We start from the raw sequence: 20,848 nt of genomic DNA, 5'->3' as shown, positions 1-20,848 counted from the left end.
TAGGTCTAAACCCAAATGTGGTGTTATTTAGAAGCGTCCACGAGCGCCTTCACTGATCTCCTCAATCCAGAACCAGATCTGACAGCATTTATTTTCATTCGCCGTAATTAAGAAATGTTGTGACAGCTTGGAGAAAATTACTGCTCAGGCAAAGGCCAGACATATTTCACCAGCTGTGCCTTACGCAAGTCACAAAGGGTCAGTTCTATTCTCAGATTTGATTAAGATTAGCTTTGCAATACGAGGACGCTACTGGGAAGTTTCCAAAATATAGGACCAGTTTCATGTGCAAGTCCTCAGGATCAAGGAGATCAAACACTGGATTAAAACATCAGCCTCATCAGATCACGACACAAGTTCAGTTAATACAGCAGACAAATGATGGCACTGGAACACAGCTGTTCACTCTCCGTTGAGTATTGGCTGACTGCTCCCTCTAGTGGAAAACATCTGAAGCACAATTAAAGCAAGCAACAAATGCTAGTTTGGATGGTTATTGTATAGGATAGTTTACTTCAAAATTAATTGAGTCATCTTCATTTGACCATTGGTGGATTTTTTATTTATTATTTTCTTCTGTGGGAAACAGAAATATCTTTAAAGATGTTCTGAAATGTTTTCCATATTATGATATACTGAATGCAGATGAGGGCCTTCCAAAAAAATGACAGACAAGCACCATAAAAGTGGTTTAAACTGCATAATTGCTACCAAAATATAAGTGGTTAATCATTCTACATGACATCAAACCTGGTGTGATGTGTGTTCAGGGATCACGGTTAAATACTCTTATTCTCCCCACCAAAAGAAAATTTATTATGAAAAAGAACAAAAAAAATATAAATAATAATAATAATAATACTGTAATTCAGCAAGGATGCATTAACTTTATCAAATGTGATATTAAAAACATTTATAATGTTACAAAAGATTGGTATTTCAAATAAATGTTATTTTGAACATTTTATTCATTAAATAATCCTAAAAATAAAATGTATTATGGTTTCCACAAAAATATTATGCAGCACAACATTGATGATAATAAGAAATGTTAGAATGATCAGCATATTAAAGTGATTTCTGAAGGATAGAGTAAAAAAAAATATGCTTTGCATCAAAGGAATAAATTTAAATATATTTAAAATATACTAAAATAGGAAACCATTATTTTAAATTGTAGTTTTTACTGTATTTATAAGGAGAACTCAAACATATAAAAAAAATAAATCTTACCAACCCCAGACTTTTGAGCGGAGATGTGCATGAGTAAATGAGCAGATTTTAAGAGAGTAATAACTAAATTTAGTTCTGTTCCTCACCTAAAGCTATCGTATGTCTTCAGAATGACTCCAAATATGGCGTACAGTCATACAAACCACTTTTATAAAACTGGTTAGTTTTTTTTAAAACCCAACTCTCTCACACACACACACAATAACACACACTCAACCACAAAATATTCTTAGCCAAATTTACTGAGACAGAACGGTCCAGTTATTCATACAATACATATGAACTTTTAATTATGTACCACATTCTGTTTTTCCTCCTCGTCTGGTTCTCTACAAGAAGCAAACTTCCGCCTACACTGAGGCTCAAATATTAACCATAATCCTTTAAGTCTCTCTAAACTCTGGAAAAGCAACCAATCATTCAAGATTTGGTTAAATAAATCATCTGCAAAGTGCGAAAACTGCGTAAACATATGAAAAGCACATGTTCCCCCACAGAAAAAAAAAAAAAAAAAAAAAAAAAAACAATATATGCATGAATGTGTACAAATTCTTTCAGCAATTACTTGGCACTCAGAGCAGAAAGGCACAAGCCCTATATCAAAAGGCAAAGCAAGACTGAACAAGCCAGTTGACTTACTAGGTCTAAGTTATCGGCAGTGTGTGAAAGGCAATAATATTACACCAGTAAAAAAAAGAAAGTAAGAAAAAAAAATACAGAAATAGCTTTTTGAAGTAGCAACACTCATTATAAATTACAAAGCTATGAAAATGCATGTACAGTATATATATAAAAAAAAACATCAGGTTTGTTTTTTTCTCAAAAGAAAAAAAAAACACATTTCCTTATACTATGAATTCAGGTCATCTCTTCATATGAAGAATCCTGCTCACTTTAGTCTTTAACAAAACTATGAAAAGAGAAAACAGAAAACAAATTAATATACAGTATTTAAAAGACATTTTTTTTCTATAAATGTAGAATAACAACTAGTGGAAAAAAAATGAATTGCTTGTTTCCTAATAAAAATATAAACACATTTATATATATATATATATATATATATATATATATATATAATGATTATAAAAAATATTATTTATAAATTTGAATAAAATAATAATTATTTAAAATAAAATATGTAAGTGTTGTATTAAGTGTTTGAAACTGGCAACTGCCAGAGAACACCAGCATTTATTACTTCTTATCTTACAGCTACTGCGATATAAATCTCATGACAGCTAACCCTGGACTCCCCTGTATGTTATCTAGTTCTATTGCCTTCTATTGCATTCAGCTTGTTTTAAATGAAGCTCATTAAATTGATTATTTCCTTAGTTATGCTGGTAAACCTTTATTGTACAGTACAGCTGTGAAGTTTGCCTACAGTGAGTAAATACTGCCACCGTGTGGCTACACTGCACGCGCATAATGGATGTGACAGTTTTACAGTCTTCAGCAAGCCAGATGTCAACCGATGGCTTTTGTACTGCCAGATATATAGAAAGATTCTTACCTTCCACCGGTTTCCACACTCGTTGCACAGCACGAAGGTGGTCATGGGTTCATCTGCGCTGCGTGTCTGGACCTGCGGAGAGAGATTGTGCATTCCTGCTCGTTTCATGCTTTAATGCAGTTTAAGCCCACTTGCAAACTTCCTTTCAGACATGCGAGGGAATCAAAGACTTGTGCGAATTTGCTCCGAGCACAGAAATGTGGGGCTGTTTGTGTTTCAGGAACTTGATCCGCCTGGTTTTCTTTTTTAAAATACGGCTGAAGTGTACAGACACTTCTGTGCAAGCTCCGTCAAGCTTCAGATTGAGAGCTGTTTTTATAATGACGGCAAGTTTTAACATTTCTGGTCTGCTGTAATAGCATACCTGAGTGTAAGTGCAGTTCTTGCCCTTGCATTTTCCACAGATGAACATGTCAGTCTCGGTACCGCCCACTTTGGAGAGCTGATGCTCTCGAATGGACTCCTTGGTCAGCGCTTTCCTGATCTCTTTCAGCTCTGCGCTTGCCATCTCCTGCCAAACATGCAATTAACACAAACACACTTCACATCCTGCAGAGAAGCTGCAGTTTAACACTTCGCAGGGCAAAATCAAACCCAAACGCACCTCTGCGGTCATGCTGGCGATGCGGTCTGGAGAGATGTTGCCGCACAGGACGTTCCGGCGTAAATCTGGGTTTTTCTGGTCCTTGAGGTTGGAGATGCGACTCCTCAGTCTGGTTTTGTACTTCATGTCAGTGGACTTGAACTCCTGGTAGATATGTGTCATGAAATACAGTCAAGAAAGCACAAACTCGGCTGCATTATTTTACACAAAGATCTATGAAGATGAAACATGCATTTTTTCGCAGCAAGACGACTAAGTAAAATATTATCCGCTGGCGAATAGAAACTTAACCAAAAGGTGTAAATGAAAAGTGTAAATAATGTGGTTTGTTTGAGGTAAAAGCTCTACGGGCAGATGTTGTAACTACACAATGTACAGGCAAAATACATCTTTCTCTATTCCAAGTTCTGTATTCTGACCATTTTGTATATTAAAATAGAAAATATACTACCATGGTACTTGTATTCAAAAGTATACAAAAGTGACAGTAAAGATATTTATATTGTTGCAAAAGATTTCTATTTCAAATTAATGTTTTTTTTTTTTACTTTACTGTACAATTCAGAGCCATATTGCACTTTGCTATTTTCAAAAAAAATTGTAAGCAGCACAAAATTTTCATATTGATAATAATTAGAAATGTTTCTTGAGCAGCAAATCAGCATTTTAGAATGATTTCGGAAACATCATGTGAAAAATTCAGCTTTACCGTCACAGAAATAAATTACATTTTACATTTTGTATATTAAAATAGAAAACAGTTATTTTCAATTGTAAAAATAGTTTACAATATAACTGTATTTTTGCTCAAATAAAAACAACCTTGGTGAGCTTTAGATACTTGTAAAAAAAATAATTAAAACACAGACCCTAAACTTTAAACAGTAGTGTATGTTATAGTAGATGTTTTATTAGTGCCATATTTTGAAGGGCTCTTAAAAGCATTATATTTGTATATTATGGGTGATGTATTTTTCCTATAGCTCCAGATTAATTTGGCTCAAAAACAACCGGCAATGTGCAGAGACGGCAGATTTCAAATCCCATACTTTGTCCTGCACCTTCAAATAACCACTTTCAAGCTTAATCGGAATGCTACTGTATAGCTTTCTCCAGGTTTTCTATCTAGACCAGTGTTTAGCATCCCGACATAACACTAGCCAGTGTAGCTTTTGGTAATTAGAAGGATATAATCTTCAATCTGTGCTGCCAGGTGTTCACAGTCTACACCGATCGTCTGGTAATCACCTGAGAAAAAAAAAAACATAAAAGCATAAATCAACTCAAATTTTAAATCCACAAATCTCCCCATAGTCATCTTTTACAAAAATACATTTAATAACAGTTAATTTAACATTTTAGTTCCCTTAAGTTGTGCAGTGCAGTGAGCTTTCTTTCATATACACGACTGAAATGAACTATTTTGTAGATTGCACTATTAGCTTTTACAGTGCATTAATAACTAGTTGAACTGGTTCAGCTTTTACCATCAGTCTGTAGGGCCGCCACCAGCAGCTCTCTGCATTTAGTGCGCACGCTGTCTGTCGTGATGGGTGCAGGTGGGAAGGTGGTGAATTTGGGGGTGACTGGGGTGGTGGGAGTTTTTGGTGTCTCCGGCTTGTTACTAGACAACAAAAGGTAACAATATTTCAGTTTTAAATAACTGCTTAAAATAACATGCATTGTGAAAACACAAATACATCAACAATTGAGAGTTCCATTACTGTTTATTCATATTTTTAAAAAACAATATTGTTAAATAAATATTTGTTAAATGTACTATAACAGGTTTACAGAATCTAGAAGTCTGATTATTTTTTTCTACATTAAGTTCAAATTATTTTTTTCATGACTCATTTTCAAACAGTTACCTAATTTAGTAAATATAGTGTCAAATAAATATTACTGTCATTGCAGCAGGTGTTATTTGCCATCTTTAAATTAAACAGTGTGCTATATATATACTGTACATCAGCTTTATGCAGGCAGAAATATATTTTGTCTGCTACCCTGCTTTTTTTTTTTTTTAAATGCAACATGCATGGATGAGTTGTTCACAGTAAGATCTATAATATGCATTTAGAAAACAGATACATTCATTTTAATTTCAAGACAACTTTAATGGTTAGAATCCACACACCTGGTGTCACTGGATCCAGGACAGTCTTTAGCAGATGAGGACTGGAGAGGCGATCCTCCTTTTTTCTTCTCCTCCGATTTACCCTCAGAACCATCTACATAAAAGCATATTCACACAATCCAGCATTAATATCAGAACACATGCTCACTGCGTTCACTATCATAAGACAGTAAGAGCTGGAAAGCAAACACAGCAGTAGTGCTGTTAAAAGAATTAATCCCAATCGCATCCAAAATAAAAGTTTTATTTACATAATATATGTGTGTGTGCACGGTGTATATTTATTATGTAGATATAAATTCATACACAAACAGTATATATTTTGAAAATATTTACATGTACTTTAAATTCATATAATTTATATTATATATATAAATATATTTATTATATAAACGTAACATTTTTCTTAAAGATATACATGCATGTATGTGTATATTTACTCTTAAATAAGTGAAACACCATCTTTTCAAGCTGTGTGCTTGTGAATAGGAATGCAGTACCCAGCAGTTTCTTCCAGGTCTTGATGAGAGATTTGGCCAGGGTCTGCACCTCCTCGTCCGAGCTCTGCTTCCGCACTGCATTCACTGACATCCCGATCCGCGTGGACTGCAGCGTGCGATGCAATGAAAACCGAGGGAAGATCACGGTTGTTACATTAAATATATCAGTGGACTATCCCAACATCCAATTTGTGATACATTAATACTCATTATATACATATGACACATGTGTAACCGATAACTATCTAGTATCAAATAACGAATTATGATGCTTTGACCACCTGATCATTCTTCTGCTATGAAACGCTCAGAAAAGGGGATATCATTATTGAATAAAATAACGAGCAAATGACTGTGTAAGATTTTTTAGCTATTTAAATGCAGTACATTAGGCATGATAACCTTTAATATTTGAATCACAATAAATCAGGGACTGATCTGGAAAGACTAAAACACAGCTCTGGGGTGTGTTTTCCCTAAAGTATTAATTTTTCTTCCGTGTATCACTGCTCTGTTGTGTTTTAATGTCTCCTCAGGGACTAATTTAAGGCCTATTTGACTGTACATTAACTCCAACCATACTGAATACATCCCTTCCAGGGTTATTAGTTAACAACATCTGAAATGAAAACCATAAAAAAAAAAACATTCATTAACTGAAATAAACTAAAGGTTAACCGAAATAAATATATTTTTTTAAAAATCTAATTTTCAGTTGTTTAACTTACAGTAAGTAACTAAAAAACTGAAATAAATTTGAAAAACTATATATTTAAAATAAAAAAATAAAAAAACATTTAAAAAAAAATAATACAAAAGACGGAAAAAAAATCACTCAAATTTTAACTAAAACAGAACACATAAAATATTTTAAAACTAATATGAAATATTAATAAAAAATATAATAGTATCTCAGTGATACTAAAATAATACGGATCCAGCTAATGACAGTAATCCTACAGTAAATGCACTCATATGACATGCATGTAAAGCAAGCGGTTATAAATGTACTGTATGTACATACAGTAGTGCATTTGAACCACTGGCTCTGTTCAGAATGGAATACTAGCTTACTGCAGTATGTACTGTTTACACTAGTATTAAAGAAGTATGCAACATTCAGTCTATGCCTTTTTAAAAAATTATGGAACTTTTGGAAATACAAAAATATAATTGTCAAATAATGAGTGAAAATATATACAGGATCGTTACTATGTCCAAATTATTAATTCATCAGTCCATTGTGGTATAAAGTATTCTGTGCAATCTGCTCTGATGTATACTGCACAATGTAGTAGGTCATCCAGATATTCTACGCCCACGTACATTTTACATAAATACTGATTACATTCTACACACTGCAGAAACAGTGCGAGCAGTATGCCCTTCCAAACATAGCCAATGAGAGCAGCAGCATGGGATTCCCTGACTGGAAGAGAAAGCCATGATTATGTAATCCAAGGCAGCACATGCTCTGCCCACAGACTCTGTCTCCAGTCCTGCTGAGATACCTGTAGGGTCTCCAAAGACATCTTCATGTTCTTCAGCTCCCGAAGCAGGTCAATGGCACCATCCTGAAGATAAAATCACAACGAGGAGAAAAGACAGTTACACAACAACTTCTCAAACGTAAACACTGGTTTCTTCAACTATAGGTTGGTTCATAGAAAAACAAGCCAGTCTGCACAGAAACGCCGTGTTTTGGGGACAAAGCTGGGACTGACTGGTGTGAAGTGTTGGCTTAAATGAATCTTTTGTTTGCGCTGGAGAAATTTGGAGAACAACCAGCTGCCAGCTCATCACAAACGCTTCAAACATGAGAGTAAAAGCTTATTTTGCATGAGGGTCGACCAATAAGAGCCCGGTGGCTGTCTGGATGAGGATGAAACAGGTGATAATCACACACAGAGTAACTAGATCTTGTGCTTGTTTCGTGAAGACAAACAGAAACGAACGCGTGGTGGACGAAATCAGCACTTCTCTCTCCTACCTGTGTTTCAGAAGCTACAGCAAATGTGTCACACTTACAGTGTTTTTCTTGTGCACCATTTTGTCCAGCTTCTTTGCGATGCGCTCCACTTCTTGGTCCTTCACCATGTTTACAGGTTTAGGGCTGTTTGATGGCGCCCGATGGCCGTGCCTCCATTTATGTGGGAAAATGCGCCCGTCTCTGTGTGTGTCTCTTTTAGTGGCACTATGAGAGGAATCTGCTGCCTTTCTCTCCGCTCTAGAATGTTGTATAGCGATGTTCGAATCTCGAGCGAGTCGTTCTATTCGGTTGAATCTTTTCACAGAATCAAATGAACCTGTTCCGGTATGAGCGATTCATTAATTTCTCGAGTCAGCTCACCGACTCGCATTTTTAAATCGCATTGAGCGCGAAAAACAGTGCGAAAGGTAAGTTAACTTAATGGTGGTAATGTTACAGATTAATTATGTATTCGAAATGTTAAGAAGTTAATTGCATGGCAGTTTTCTCAAAATTAAAATCACAAATGATTTAGGAGATAAGTCGTGGCTGCATCAAACTGAGCTAGGCATGTGAAATTACAATAAACACATTTTAAGGAATAATACACAGTGATAAACATAAAGGTTTAGGACATTTTACAGGCCACACCGAGATGCCGTTGATCCCCTAAAGACAAATATACGTTATCACGGCAAAAAGTCACTGAATCGTTTCTTAGAAGCGGCTCTTTGAACGCACGGTTCAAAAGAACCGATTCTGAGAAATGAATCGAACTTCCCATCGAGTCTATGTTGAAGCAGGGTGTTATGGGAATTGGAGTTAATATGAATAACCGCAGAAGCAAAGAAGTCAAACAATGTGAAACAGTATTTCTAACAATTCTAACAGTTCTGATATTTTTGTTCATAACATTTTCGTAAAAAACATTTCGTAAACGACTTCGACATTTTGTATTGGTAATAGACTCAGTGCCCTTTAATATAATTTAATATTTAATTTTTTTTTTTTTTTGCAAGTTTAATTTAAGAGTCTGCCCTTTAAAATGAGCAGTTAAAAAATAGCTGCAGCAGAAATGTAACCTTATCAATGGTTGGCTTAACCTATCGTTTACAGTTCAACTAAAAGTCCATTTGTAAAGAGCTCACTTGATCAAACTTGCATGAAGAAAATTATTTAGGCTTCAAAACAATTTATTAACTGTGCAATTACAGAAAGAATTTAATTTAATCAGTATAAACGTTAAAAACTTGAACAACATATTGGTAAATGACAACGTTTTGGAATTAAACACATTTTGCACTTAGTAACATAATGAAATCATATTACTATTACTATTACTATAATATTACTATTGATACATTTTGAGTGAAATGGTCACTATTGTTCCTTGGTTGTTGCTCATTTTCTAAATCTCTTGTCAGGATTTCTGGTTGTTGTGTAAATGTGTATATCCTAATAAAAGGGATAGCTCACCCAAAAATGAAAATGATTTACTCCCCTACAATGCTGTCCATACGTGACAAACATTATGGTTTTGATTAGCCTACCAGCATTCTTTAAAGTATCTTCTTCTGAGTTCTGCAGAAGTCACGTGTTGTCATTAACTGACTTCAATACATTTAGCACACTAAGCATGCCTCAACATCATAATAAGGGATAAAAATGTATGCGTTCATTCTGTGGATATTTGCTAAATGAGGACAGTATTATTTTGACCTACTGTGTGAACAGATTTAAGTTTAACAGACATTGGATTTTGTCAGTAGAGGGCGTCATTGTAACAAAAGTTCTAAAGTATTTTGCCACCTAAATCACAAATAAAAATGCATGAATGCCATTGCATTAGACAACACAATATCAAACTAAGTGACATTTATTTTAACCCTTACATTGTCGTAAGGTCATCTTTGACCTGGTAAAGAGCTGTTGCCCTTTCAAGCATGTTATGCAGCCCAATATTTTTGTAAAATTATGAAAAAAAGATGGCAAAAATATTAGGCACTTTCTGTCAGCGTCGATAGCCTTGTGTTTAGTGCATCAATATATAGTGCAACTGTGCTCACGGCGACCCGAGTTCGATTCCTGCCTCGAGGTTCTTTGCCGATCCTGCTCCTCTCTCTCCACCCAGTTCTTTTCTGTCAGCTCTCCACTGTCCTCTCACATTAAAGGCATAAAATATAACTTAATAACAATAATTAGGCACTTTCTAAGATTCAGCCGCTCACACATTCTGTAAGGGTACAATTGTGCTAAATTTTTCAGGTAAATTAATTTCAATGAATTCAAAATTTTAGTTTACAATTGCCATTTTTGGTGATTTTGGTGTTGTTGTTGTTTTTTAATGCAAGGAATTTTTAACTGATTGGTCACCACTGTAAGAGTATCTCATATGAATCAGAAAAATAATCAGAGATATGTTTTTTTTTTTTTTTTTTTTTTTTTTTTTTTTTTTTTTTTTACTTTAAAGCAGGTTTGATTCACAGCTAGTGGTTTTAGCGGCATTCGAGATGTGACTTTATGGTAAAAGATACACAAAATGTAGCTGTATCCAAAAATAATTTATTCTTCAAGTAAATAAAATATTACATTCACACATTGTTCTGACTGTTGTGCAGCATTTGTTCATTTTTAGACCAGATCGATACAGATTTGAGCTTTTCAAGCGACAGTGAAAACAATAGTGACACGCTGAATCAGAGCTCTGAGAGTTAATGTCCCATAATGCCCTGTTGAACGGTATGTGCACATACAGGGGTTGAAGCCTCCATATATAAGTGAAGGTGACAGAGTGGCATGTTCTCCAGCTGAGGAAACTCCACCTCGGCATTGAGGGAATGTGTTCGGGGGGGCGGGGGTGGTAGTCCCCGAAACAGCCAGCTCAGGCCTCAGTCACTCGGGCAGGAAACCCGGTCTTCATCACCCTGCTGAGGTCATCTCTGATTATAACTGGACCTGGTTAAGGCAGCCCGACCGGCTCGCTTGAACATGCCCTGTTCCTGCCATACATTCCCAATTTAGAGGGATACAGGCGGTGCCACTTTGGTTCTTACTTTGGACTTTTTGTGTGGTTTAGAAATGTGCTGATTGATTGAGGTGTGTGTTTATTTCACTCGGCTTATCAGTGTGAGGCTGTTGCCGGCCATTAATCTGTCATTACGAGGCATGGGGTCAAACTGATCTTAAATGAGAAATTATAGATTATATTGTCATCATTTTTTTGTAACTTTGACATTTTTTCTTAATGCTTTTTCATTACGTTTCACAACAAATGTTAACTCTTTTTAGGACTTTCTTCGTACAATATTCTTGAATATAAAATATTATTAAATACTAAAACTATAAAATGTTTATTAACAATTTTGGCATTTTCCTCTTAATTGTCAACTTTTTAAAATGTATTTTCTAAAATTTAGAAGAAAGAAAGGTAACACTTTAGTATAGGGACCAGTTCTCACTATTGCTTATTAGCATGCCTATTATTAATACATTGGCTGTTTATTAGTATTTATAAAGCACATATTTTCCTACCCAATACCTAAACTTATCAACAACCTTATTAATTATTAATAAGTAGCAAATTAGGAGTTTATTGAGGCAAAAGTCATAGTTAATGGTTTGTTAATAGTAAGAATTGGATCTTAAAATAAAGTGTGACGAAAGAAATACAATGTTTTGACAATTTATATAAAGTTTAGACAGTTTAGATTTTGGCAGTTAAGAAATAAATAAATACATTTGTTAACAAATTTTAACAAATTGTAAGCATATTTTATTTTATTTTATTTTATTATTATTTTTTTATTTTTTTATTTTATTTTATTATTATTTTTTTATTTTTTTATTTTATTTTATTTTATTTCCAAGTCTGGATTTTTATGAGCTACTTTTAAGAGGCTCTCATTTAAAATTAAAACAGCTAAACAGATGAGTGTGTATTATGATTATCAGTACTCGGCTAAAGTTCACAGTTTATTTGTTGTAAATATGCTTCATTAATGTTACTATGTAACTGTATTTATATTTGGGAGATAAGAGTAATTATTTAAAAAGCATTAAGTAGCCATGCTCTTATAACAACAAGATCATGTCAGTGTTATGAGATATTTTAATCTCTTTATGATTGCCTAATATATCAAAAATAACTAATAGTATAAAAAAATATAAAAATACCTCACACTGATAACATAACATTGAAATGTTTTTGTTGTTATAGGAATATCTGTAAAAAAAACTAAATATAATATCTCTAAAATATGTATTTTAGTATCAAAATATCTCATCGTAACTTTAATGTATTTTTTGTCATACGAAGAATGCTCACTTTACACCTAACAAATAATGAATGCTATATACCAAATTTAAAGACCGTTATATATCAACATTAATATGGAATATATGCAATTAATGTAGCAAGTGTGTTTTGTAGAGTACATCCAATGAACTGTGCATATATACTGTACAGTGTATTTAAAAGCTTCTCTCAGTAATCTCTATTGATTTTAATAGTTTCAAGTGTGTGCATTTGTTTAGCTCTGTTGAAAGCGCACAGGGAAACAGGGCTCTGTGTGTTTGAGTGGGAGAAAGAGAGCGAAGGAAAGAGCTGTGACATCTCATGCAGGCAACATCTCATGTGTGCTGAGTTTAAACAGATCACTCTGTCAATAAGCACTTTCAAATTGAAATCAGATGCTGACCACTTCTAGTCCCAAACCTACATCCTCTTTACAATCACAGAGGAAATTTCACATCGAGTGAGTGCGACCTGTCTTGTGCAGTCTAAAAGCCTATGTATAATTGCAAACAGTTTTAAGGAAAGAAACCCAGGGCTTGGAAAAATCGTAATATGTGCTGTAGCGTTACTGTAAGCATGTTGGTATGTGTTTATTAAGGGCGAATGATGCAAGATGGCCCTTGCACGGGCAAATATCTCGGGCACCAATGAAAACAGAATGCAAATGTTAGATGCAGCGTATATCTGCTTGACCTAAATGAGAGCTAATTGTGTTTATTCGGCTCACTGCTGTGTTTCCGCAAAGTCTTTGGTTGCTGAACTGTGTTCTCATATTACCTTTGTAACAAATGTATCTTTCCCTGGCCGTCCTCAATATGATAACAAACTCCAGTCGATGCCATATTTAATGTCTAGAGTAATTTTTCATCCTGTTTTTCACTCTCAGGCAGTGAGATACCGTAAAACATGTGAGCCTGGTCGAAGCGAATGATGAGTTACATAAAAAGTCAGGGAGAAGGGGACTGAACATCATCCAAGATCTTATTAGAGACAAAGAAGCATTCTCCTCTTCTCTGTCAAGGGTCCTCTCCGTCTGAAAGGAAAGTGCATGTTCTTGATTTTTAACACATGTATCAGAACACATAAAACAGTGTCTGTAGGACTGCAGGAACAGCCCCAGGCCTGCTCTTGATGTGATGGGAAAGCCATTTTAGGCCAGCGGTGATCTGCAGAGCGCACATATTACAGTTCTGTTCTGATTGTTCTGAAGGATCATGCGACACTGAAGACATGTCATTATATATCCAAATAGAAAACAGTTAGGCCTATTTGAAATTGTAAAATTATTTCACAATATTACTGTCTGTGCTCTATTTTTATCGTATACTGCAATCTTTTGAATGGAGTGTAGGCTATATGTCATTAATAGACAATATGCCACTATTCAAAATTACAGTAGTTGACAATTTTACAACCCTAAACAATAATCCTTCTCATAACCTAAAATGTCAACTATTGTCAAATGTCACTGGCTCTCGCACTTCAGTGTGACTTTTGATGTGTATTGGAATATTTATGAAGTCTGTTTGTGTGCAATGTTTTGACTTAATTTCAAAGTGAATAAATATACAAAGTGATTATGTTGCTTCAGAAGACATATATTATCCATAGCAAGTCTTATTAATTTCACTCTAGCTTCATCATTGTTATTTTAGTATTGTGTACTTTAAAACATTTATAAATATTTTCAATTCAAATTTCATATTTAGTTTGTTTCAGTAATGTGTATATGTATATATATATATATATATATATATATATATATATATATATATATATATATATATATATATATATATGTATATATCTATATAGTTAACAGCACTTATTTTATGTCCTTTTTGGAGCTGAAGTTGTAGGTCCCATTGACTTTCATAACATGAACAAATATTTTCTTTTGTGCTCCACAGAAGAAAGAAAGTCATGCAGGTTTGAAACAGCATGAGAGTGAGTAGCCTCACTGATAACAGAACTTCAATGTCTTTAAACAGTTACATTTATCATTCAATAGTGAAAAGGTAAGCTTAAGCAAAATTTTACTGCAAATTCAACTAATCATGGGTGCTGAGAAGAAATGAATTCCAATGGTTCATCTTATAATGGCACATGTATTTGGTTGTATTTTTCCTTCACCTTTTTACTTTACTACAGTAGTATGGTCTTAATCCAAACTGAACCACGTTTGAACATTTTCTCAAGTATGAGCACTAGTAACAATGATGCTTCCCTTAGTAAGCACCACACTGAGATGCTTTCATGACATCACCGTTTTCCCTTTTGGACTCTCGACAGGCATTTGGCCTTCAACAGGAAGTACAATAATGCAGCCACACAATAAGCCATTAAACACATCACACACACATCAACGATCACAATTGCTCCGGCACACTAACCTTCTGTTTTCCTGCCGCCATCCAACCAGATATAAATAAAAAATCTCCACGTTTTTAAACACACTTTTCATCATCCTTTACACTCTCTCCCAAGACCTCAAATCCCACCTTCTGCTCCAAAAAGCCCCCTGCTGCCCCTAATCTAGTAACAAAACAACCCTCATCCTCTCAGTTTAATCTTTCACCTCCTTTCTACGGCACACATTCCCCCTCCAATCTTCGTTCCTTCCACAAGTCCTATTGAAGCACTTTCTCTCTCAAGCCGAGCCGCTTCACCTCCTTTGCTACCTCGCCGAAGCATTTGAGCAGCACCTCATTTGATCACCCCTCCTCTCTGCCCAGCCTTGACCCTCTCCGTCAGGGGAATTGAGTGCTTCCCTTTGGCCTGTCTCAGCAGGGTTACTGTGCTGCTGTGCTGCAGGGCGCTGTGTGGGAAGCCGTCAGCCCTCTCACTCTCACACGCACCTCACGGCTCTTCCCTGCCATCGCACTCACACATGGCTTTTTTTTTGTTTTTTGTTTAGCTGGTTTTGTTCTGTTTTCTTTTTTCATCTCTCTCTCTCCTTCTCTCTCCTCTGGGAACAGCAGAAGAATGGGGGACAGTAAACCTGAGGCGTGCGCATTTCCTCTGCTGAGGCGCTGGCGAAGTTAGGACTCCGGTTGTGTCAGCATCCCTGCCTGCTGCCTGTCACTCTCGCTGTTCCCCTGCCTTCATCATCTTGCTCTTTTAAAGTGGAAATTCTGCCATCATTTACATGCCCTAACATGTCTTTCCAAACTCATAGAACTTCATCCTTCTGTGGAGCACAAAAGTACTCCACTCCAGAAGGGTAATAATTGTGGACTGAATGTCTCAGGCTTTAAAGAGGACTTTTTTATTGATTAAATGTTCAAAATTGAATGTAATCAAAATATTTTCAAACTATTTGTTGATTCTTTCATGCAGCTGACTGAAAAGAAGGTGCAAAGTAGTTCTGATATGGTATTTCATTTGCAAAAAACAAAAACAAAACAAAGCTTAAAACATAAAACCTAAACTTTAAAACACTAGGCCTAGTACTACTTATAATGGTTTGTAATCACTCATGTTGTTTATGACCTAAAACATGCTTTTAACATACTATCTCTGTATTTAAAAAAATGTATTTAGCTAACACTTTAGGTCATATTCACGGTGTTCCAAAATAGCACACTTAGATGTCCTTAAGATTATCTTAAGAAATGATAAAGAATCATTTTTAGGATATTAAGTACAAAATTAGGATATAAAGTACAAAATTAGTGGATGAAAATAAAGCACTTTAAGTACTTTTTTTCACCTGGGAATCCTGTTCACATTAATATTAGTAGCATTATATGATAATTTTGCAGTACACAGACTGCAAGTGACTTACCGCATCAACAGTCTCATGAATTTGATATTTTGTTAATGAACAAGAAAGGCATTTTTTTATTATTATTAAAAGCATTATAATGTATTGTAAATGCTGTTACGAGTAGTAAACAAGTGATTTTAGGGCAGGAGTATCATGCATTATACACACTGGCTTCATAGAAAATGTTACCAAATTCACTAATGTTCTTCTAAAAACACAGTTCATATTCTATATCAATTGTGTTTTTGGTGCCAGGGCACGTTCAGCTCTTTGAAAGGTCACAGAGAAGATAAACCTGTAATCCATCTCTTTATAAATTGTTTTCATATTGTTTATGATCCACTTCCAGCCCCATGCTGTTTTATTTTTACTTAACTGAAGGCACTAATTCTTTGCATTCATCTCCACCCACTGCTGATCATCACCACAGAGATTCATCCATCAGCCTTTCTGGATTCACCAGTCAACAGACCTGCTCGCAGGAATCTCGGCGTATGGGAACTCTCAGCGCTGTGTGAAATATTTAGGATGATGTATCTCGTGATCTCACTGCACTTTGATTCAGTCAGACTCTGGGAGAGTTGTGTGAGTAACAGACAGATGCATCAGTGAGCGGGGGACGTGTGGCCGTTATATATTTCGGCATGCCTGCACACATTGTTTCAGGTCTTGTGGCATGTCACTATGGTATTGTTTTTGAATGGCCTCCTGGGAGTGTGTGTGTGTGTATGTGTGTGTATTCAGGCTGGATAGAAGCCATGCCCTTAATTGGTTCTGAGTGTATGCTTAAGTGCATATTTGTGTGTTTGTGTTTCGCTGTGTCAAGATCATACGTACATGTACCAGGTCCTGTGTATGTGCATGTATGTATACAAGTTTATATGCTGGTGCATGCATGTGATGCCAAAAAGTACAGGCATTTACATATTATTTTTATTTTTTTTTTTTTTAAGTGCATTATACTGTAATTTCAGCACTAGGGAGTAAATGTGATTTGTTTGAGCATTTTACATATTTTTTTTTTTTTTACACTGACATGACCATTTTTATAAACTTAATAGTTCTAGAGTTATAATTTTTATTTACATGCAAAAGGACTAGTGCTGTCAAATGATTAATCACGATTAATCGCATCCAAAATAAATGTAAGTAAATGTAAACAAAAACTTTTATTTTGGATGCGATTAATCGTGATTAATCGTTTGGCAGCACTAAAAAGGGCAAACCTTACATATATTTAGAAGTTAATTAATACTTATTAATTAATTGGTTATGAATAACCATTATTATTCAGCAGGGATGCATAAAAATGTTTGAAAATGACAATAACAATAAAAAATCTATTAACAGTAAAAATCTAATTTGTTCTTTTAACTTTCATTCAGTAAAAAATCGAATGAATCGTGGAAAAAAATCTGTATATGGTGCAGAATGGTTGGAATATATTACTCGAATCTTAATGTTAAAATATTTTTCTATATACATATTGTTTTTCTTCTTTTTTCTTCTGCTTTTCCGTCGATAAACTGAATATTTTGTCTAAGATGTTATATTAATGTTACTTTTACATGTCTCATCACATGTCTCAACACAGTAAAAAAATGAAAATTAAAATAAAGTTAATACAAATCACCTTTTGGAAGCAACTCTCAAAAAAAAAAGTGTTTCATTGGTCATAGTACTTCTTCAGTGCATTTGCTATTAAATGCAAAGCATAAATCTGCACTTATTGTCCAGAAAAACAAATGTTATCCCCTTCCACCCCTCTCTTTCCATCTCTGTCTCTCTCTCTTTCTCTCTCTCTCACACACACACACATTCACAGCCATACCAGTGTCAGCACAATTCCCAGAAACACCCCCATTCCTCCACCACCCTCTCAGGGCCGAGAGCGGCCTCGCTCTCCAGAGAACAGGCATGCCAGGCGCCAGGTCCAGCTCACACATAAACACACACAGACAGAGGCCATGCCCACAGTCTAATGCCCTCTGTGAACATGCCACATGCTCATCTACAGCGGCTTGAGTTTCTGCTCTCGTCTGTGGTGGCCATGTGTATTTTGTTTGTGAGTGTAACAGTAGTTGTACTACGCGAGTGTGTTTTCCCCTGCTGCGCTGGACTGCTGACTCAGCAGCGTGTGGTGTCTCTATGCTTTCATGGACTCTGTGTGTGTGTGTGTGTGTGGCCTCTTTGCACATTATTTGCCCTGAGGTCTCATGTTCAAACAAACTAGCCATTGCCCTGCACAGCAAAGTCCCCAAACAGTGCGTGACCAGTAGTTTTATGTGATCTCTATATTTAAAGCCTAATTTCATGAGCGTGTGTCAGTGTGTTAACACTGCTCCATGACAGCATGAGTGTTAGTTATGCCAGTTAAAGTCTATATTTAAAAGGAATTGTTGGGGAGACGCTTTGTTTACCCCCTCTGGAGCCATGTGGCTTGTCCATTACCAAACCAAATGTATCTGCACTAAGTATAGACATGCTTAAAATATGCTCATATGTTATGTGTATGTCGACACGTCAAAAATATAGTTACTTAAAATTGCACCATCCTATATAGTGGTGTAACATTCTTGCATCATGTGTTAACCTTCAAGTAATTCTAAACTTATATGAATTTCTTTCTTATGTGGAACACAAAAGGAGAATTGCTTTATTCTTTGTCAGCTCTTTAGAATCAGAACAAGTGACGACTCTTTTGAATCAGTTCTGTTCAAAGAATCAGCTGAACTTTTCTGAATCATCAAAGCTGTCAGTTTTGATTCAGTGTTGTTTTTTTTTTTTTTTTGTCAGTAACAATTTTAGTCTGCTCGTCACACAAAGTGATAAAGAGATGTCTGATTCAGAATTAATGACTTGTTTGAATCCGTTCTGTTCAAAGAATCTGAACTATTCTAAATAATCAAAGTTGTAGGATTGAGTTTTTAATCAATTTTTAAGTAATGTGACGTCTGATTCAGAATGACTCTTTTGAATCAGTTCTGTTCAAAGAATTGGCTGCATTTTTCTAAACATTGAAGTTTTCAGTCTGAGTTTTGACAAAAAAAATTGGTGAGAAACAAACTAGCAACTTTAATTTAGCATGTTCAACACACAAAGCGATCAAGAGATGTCAATTCAGAGTGAATGAGTCTTTTGAATCATTTCTGTTCAAAGAATCTGAACTGTTCTGAATAATCAAATTTGTGGGTTTGAGTTTTTAATCATTTTTTTTTAATTGACGTCTGATTCAGAAGGACTCTTTTGAATCAGTTATAATCAAAGTTGTAGATTTGAGATATATATCTAATTTTTAAGTGTCATCTAATTCAGAATAAATTGGCTGAATATTTCTGAATCATTAAAGTTTTCAGTCTCTTGACTCAAATGTTTACTTATGTGTTATTTACACAAAGTGATCAAGTAATGTCTAATTGAATGACATTGTGAATGACTAGTGAATGACTCTTTTGAATCAGTTCTGTTCAAAGAATCTGAACTGTTCTGCTTCACCAAAGTTGTAAGTTTGAGATTTGAATCCAATTTTTAGGGAATAGCAACTTAATATTAGACTGCTTTGAGTGACGAACAATCAAGTGATGTCCGATTTGGAATGAATGATTCTTTGAGCCAGTTCTGCTGAATCAGCTGAACTAAATTTTTTTTAAAAGTTTTTTTTTAATAACTCACTTTTGGTCTGTTTGTCACACAAAGTGATGAAGTGTCTACGGTAGACTTCAGATATATTATATGAATTGTGTGGCACATTTTTCTAAGTTTATATTGGTTCTTTTGTCATTAAGGAGCTTTACAGCCCCAGGCCTCATTCACTTTCATTATTTTAAAATGAGGAGCCAGAACATTAGTCCAGAATTCACTTTTGTGCTCCATATAAGAAAGTCATACAGGTCTGAATCAACACATGGATGAGTAAATTATGACTGAATATTCAGTGCTGGGTGAGTTATTCCTTTAATGCACAGACAACAAACATTATCTCATAAGATGAAGGAGTTTGCAGGGAACCAATCCTCAGCAACATTCATCACTCATATCCACAGACTCCCAAGTCAAGTTGAGAAATCCCCTCCCTCACGTACTTAACATTTTCCAAATAGCTGTGCAAACCACAGAATAGTTCCCCTCGTTTTGTGGCAAACATACAAACATTGGAGTCTCTCTCCCCTCGAAGATGGCCGCTGCATCACATGAAGAGTTTCCAGCGGCCAAATGCAGCTCTACTTTCTCATTTTGGGGGATTGACAATTATATAGCATGGACACCACATTGTCTAACAAAGTATTATGTAGAAGTCACAGAGTCTAGTATGTCTCACTTCAGAATGTAATATCATTAAGCCTAGAACTTAAATCAAAGCTCACCCTTCCCAAAGATAAACAGCACTCAAAATAACACCAACAGAAAAACCCGCAGTCGTCTGAGAGAAAATTGACCCACGATGCAAAATCCTATATCTCTTTCCAAAAGGAAGTTCTGACTATTGCAGTATCACATGTAAAGAATCTTAAACGACAAAGGAAGCAAATTTTTACATTATACAAATGAACAATGTGCAAAATATATAATTATTTTCTGAAGCTAGGCCTGCTTGAACATACATTTTTATAGTAGTACTGGGGAATGTTACAGTATTGTGTTACTCAGAATAAAATGTTGCGTTAAACTGTTAAATTTTGAGGAAAGTAGCATGCTTGTTTGCATTTGGTATAAACAGGCTGTAAAAAACATGAGAGATGTATACAAAATATGACTTTGAATATGACTTTTTATTTATTTATTTTTATAATATTATTCATTTATCTATTTATTTATTTTTACAT

At 35.1% G+C, this 20,848-nt stretch overlaps 1 protein-coding gene across 1 annotated transcript; it reads right to left on the bottom strand.

Moving 5' to 3' along the window:
* Positions 1 to 1,457: 1,457 nt before the first annotated feature.
* On the bottom strand, positions 1,458 to 8,261 carry LOC109052569 (transcription elongation factor A protein 2-like). Its single transcript, XM_042750744.1, has 10 exons — positions 8,022 to 8,261; positions 7,505 to 7,567; positions 5,994 to 6,099; positions 5,494 to 5,587; positions 4,841 to 4,977; positions 4,545 to 4,601; positions 3,354 to 3,508; positions 3,114 to 3,260; positions 2,750 to 2,821; positions 1,458 to 2,143 (listed from the first exon to the last, which is right to left on the bottom strand). The coding sequence occupies exons 1-10, from the start codon at positions 8,088 to 8,090 to the stop codon at positions 2,135 to 2,137; spliced, it is 909 nt and encodes a 302-aa protein (XP_042606678.1). The 5' UTR covers positions 8,091 to 8,261; the 3' UTR covers positions 1,458 to 2,134.
* Between the last annotated feature and the right edge of the window lie 12,587 nt (positions 8,262 to 20,848).

This window comes from Cyprinus carpio, chromosome B23, assembly GCF_018340385.1.
Source record: "Cyprinus carpio isolate SPL01 chromosome B23, ASM1834038v1, whole genome shotgun sequence".
Taxonomy (NCBI): domain Eukaryota; kingdom Metazoa; phylum Chordata; class Actinopteri; order Cypriniformes; family Cyprinidae; genus Cyprinus; species Cyprinus carpio.
The sequence above is the reverse complement of the archived record's forward strand: the minus strand, read 5'-3'. Positions and strand labels throughout refer to the sequence as shown.

What these genes read in the sequence shown, in the direction of transcription:
- LOC109052569 (XM_042750744.1), bottom strand. Translation starts at nt 8,090, where the DNA reads ATGGTGAAGGACCAAGAAGTGGAGCGCATCGCAAAGAAGCTGGACAAA. An exon ending in CCTGGATCCAGTGACACCAG is followed by an intron (nt 4,978 to 5,493) that starts GTGTGTGGATTC and finishes TTTGTTGTCTAG; the next exon opens with TAACAAGCCGGAGACACCAA. An exon ending in AGAACTGCACTTACACTCAG is followed by an intron (nt 2,822 to 3,113) that starts GTATGCTATTAC and finishes CTCTCTCCGCAG; the next exon opens with GTCCAGACACGCAGCGCAGA.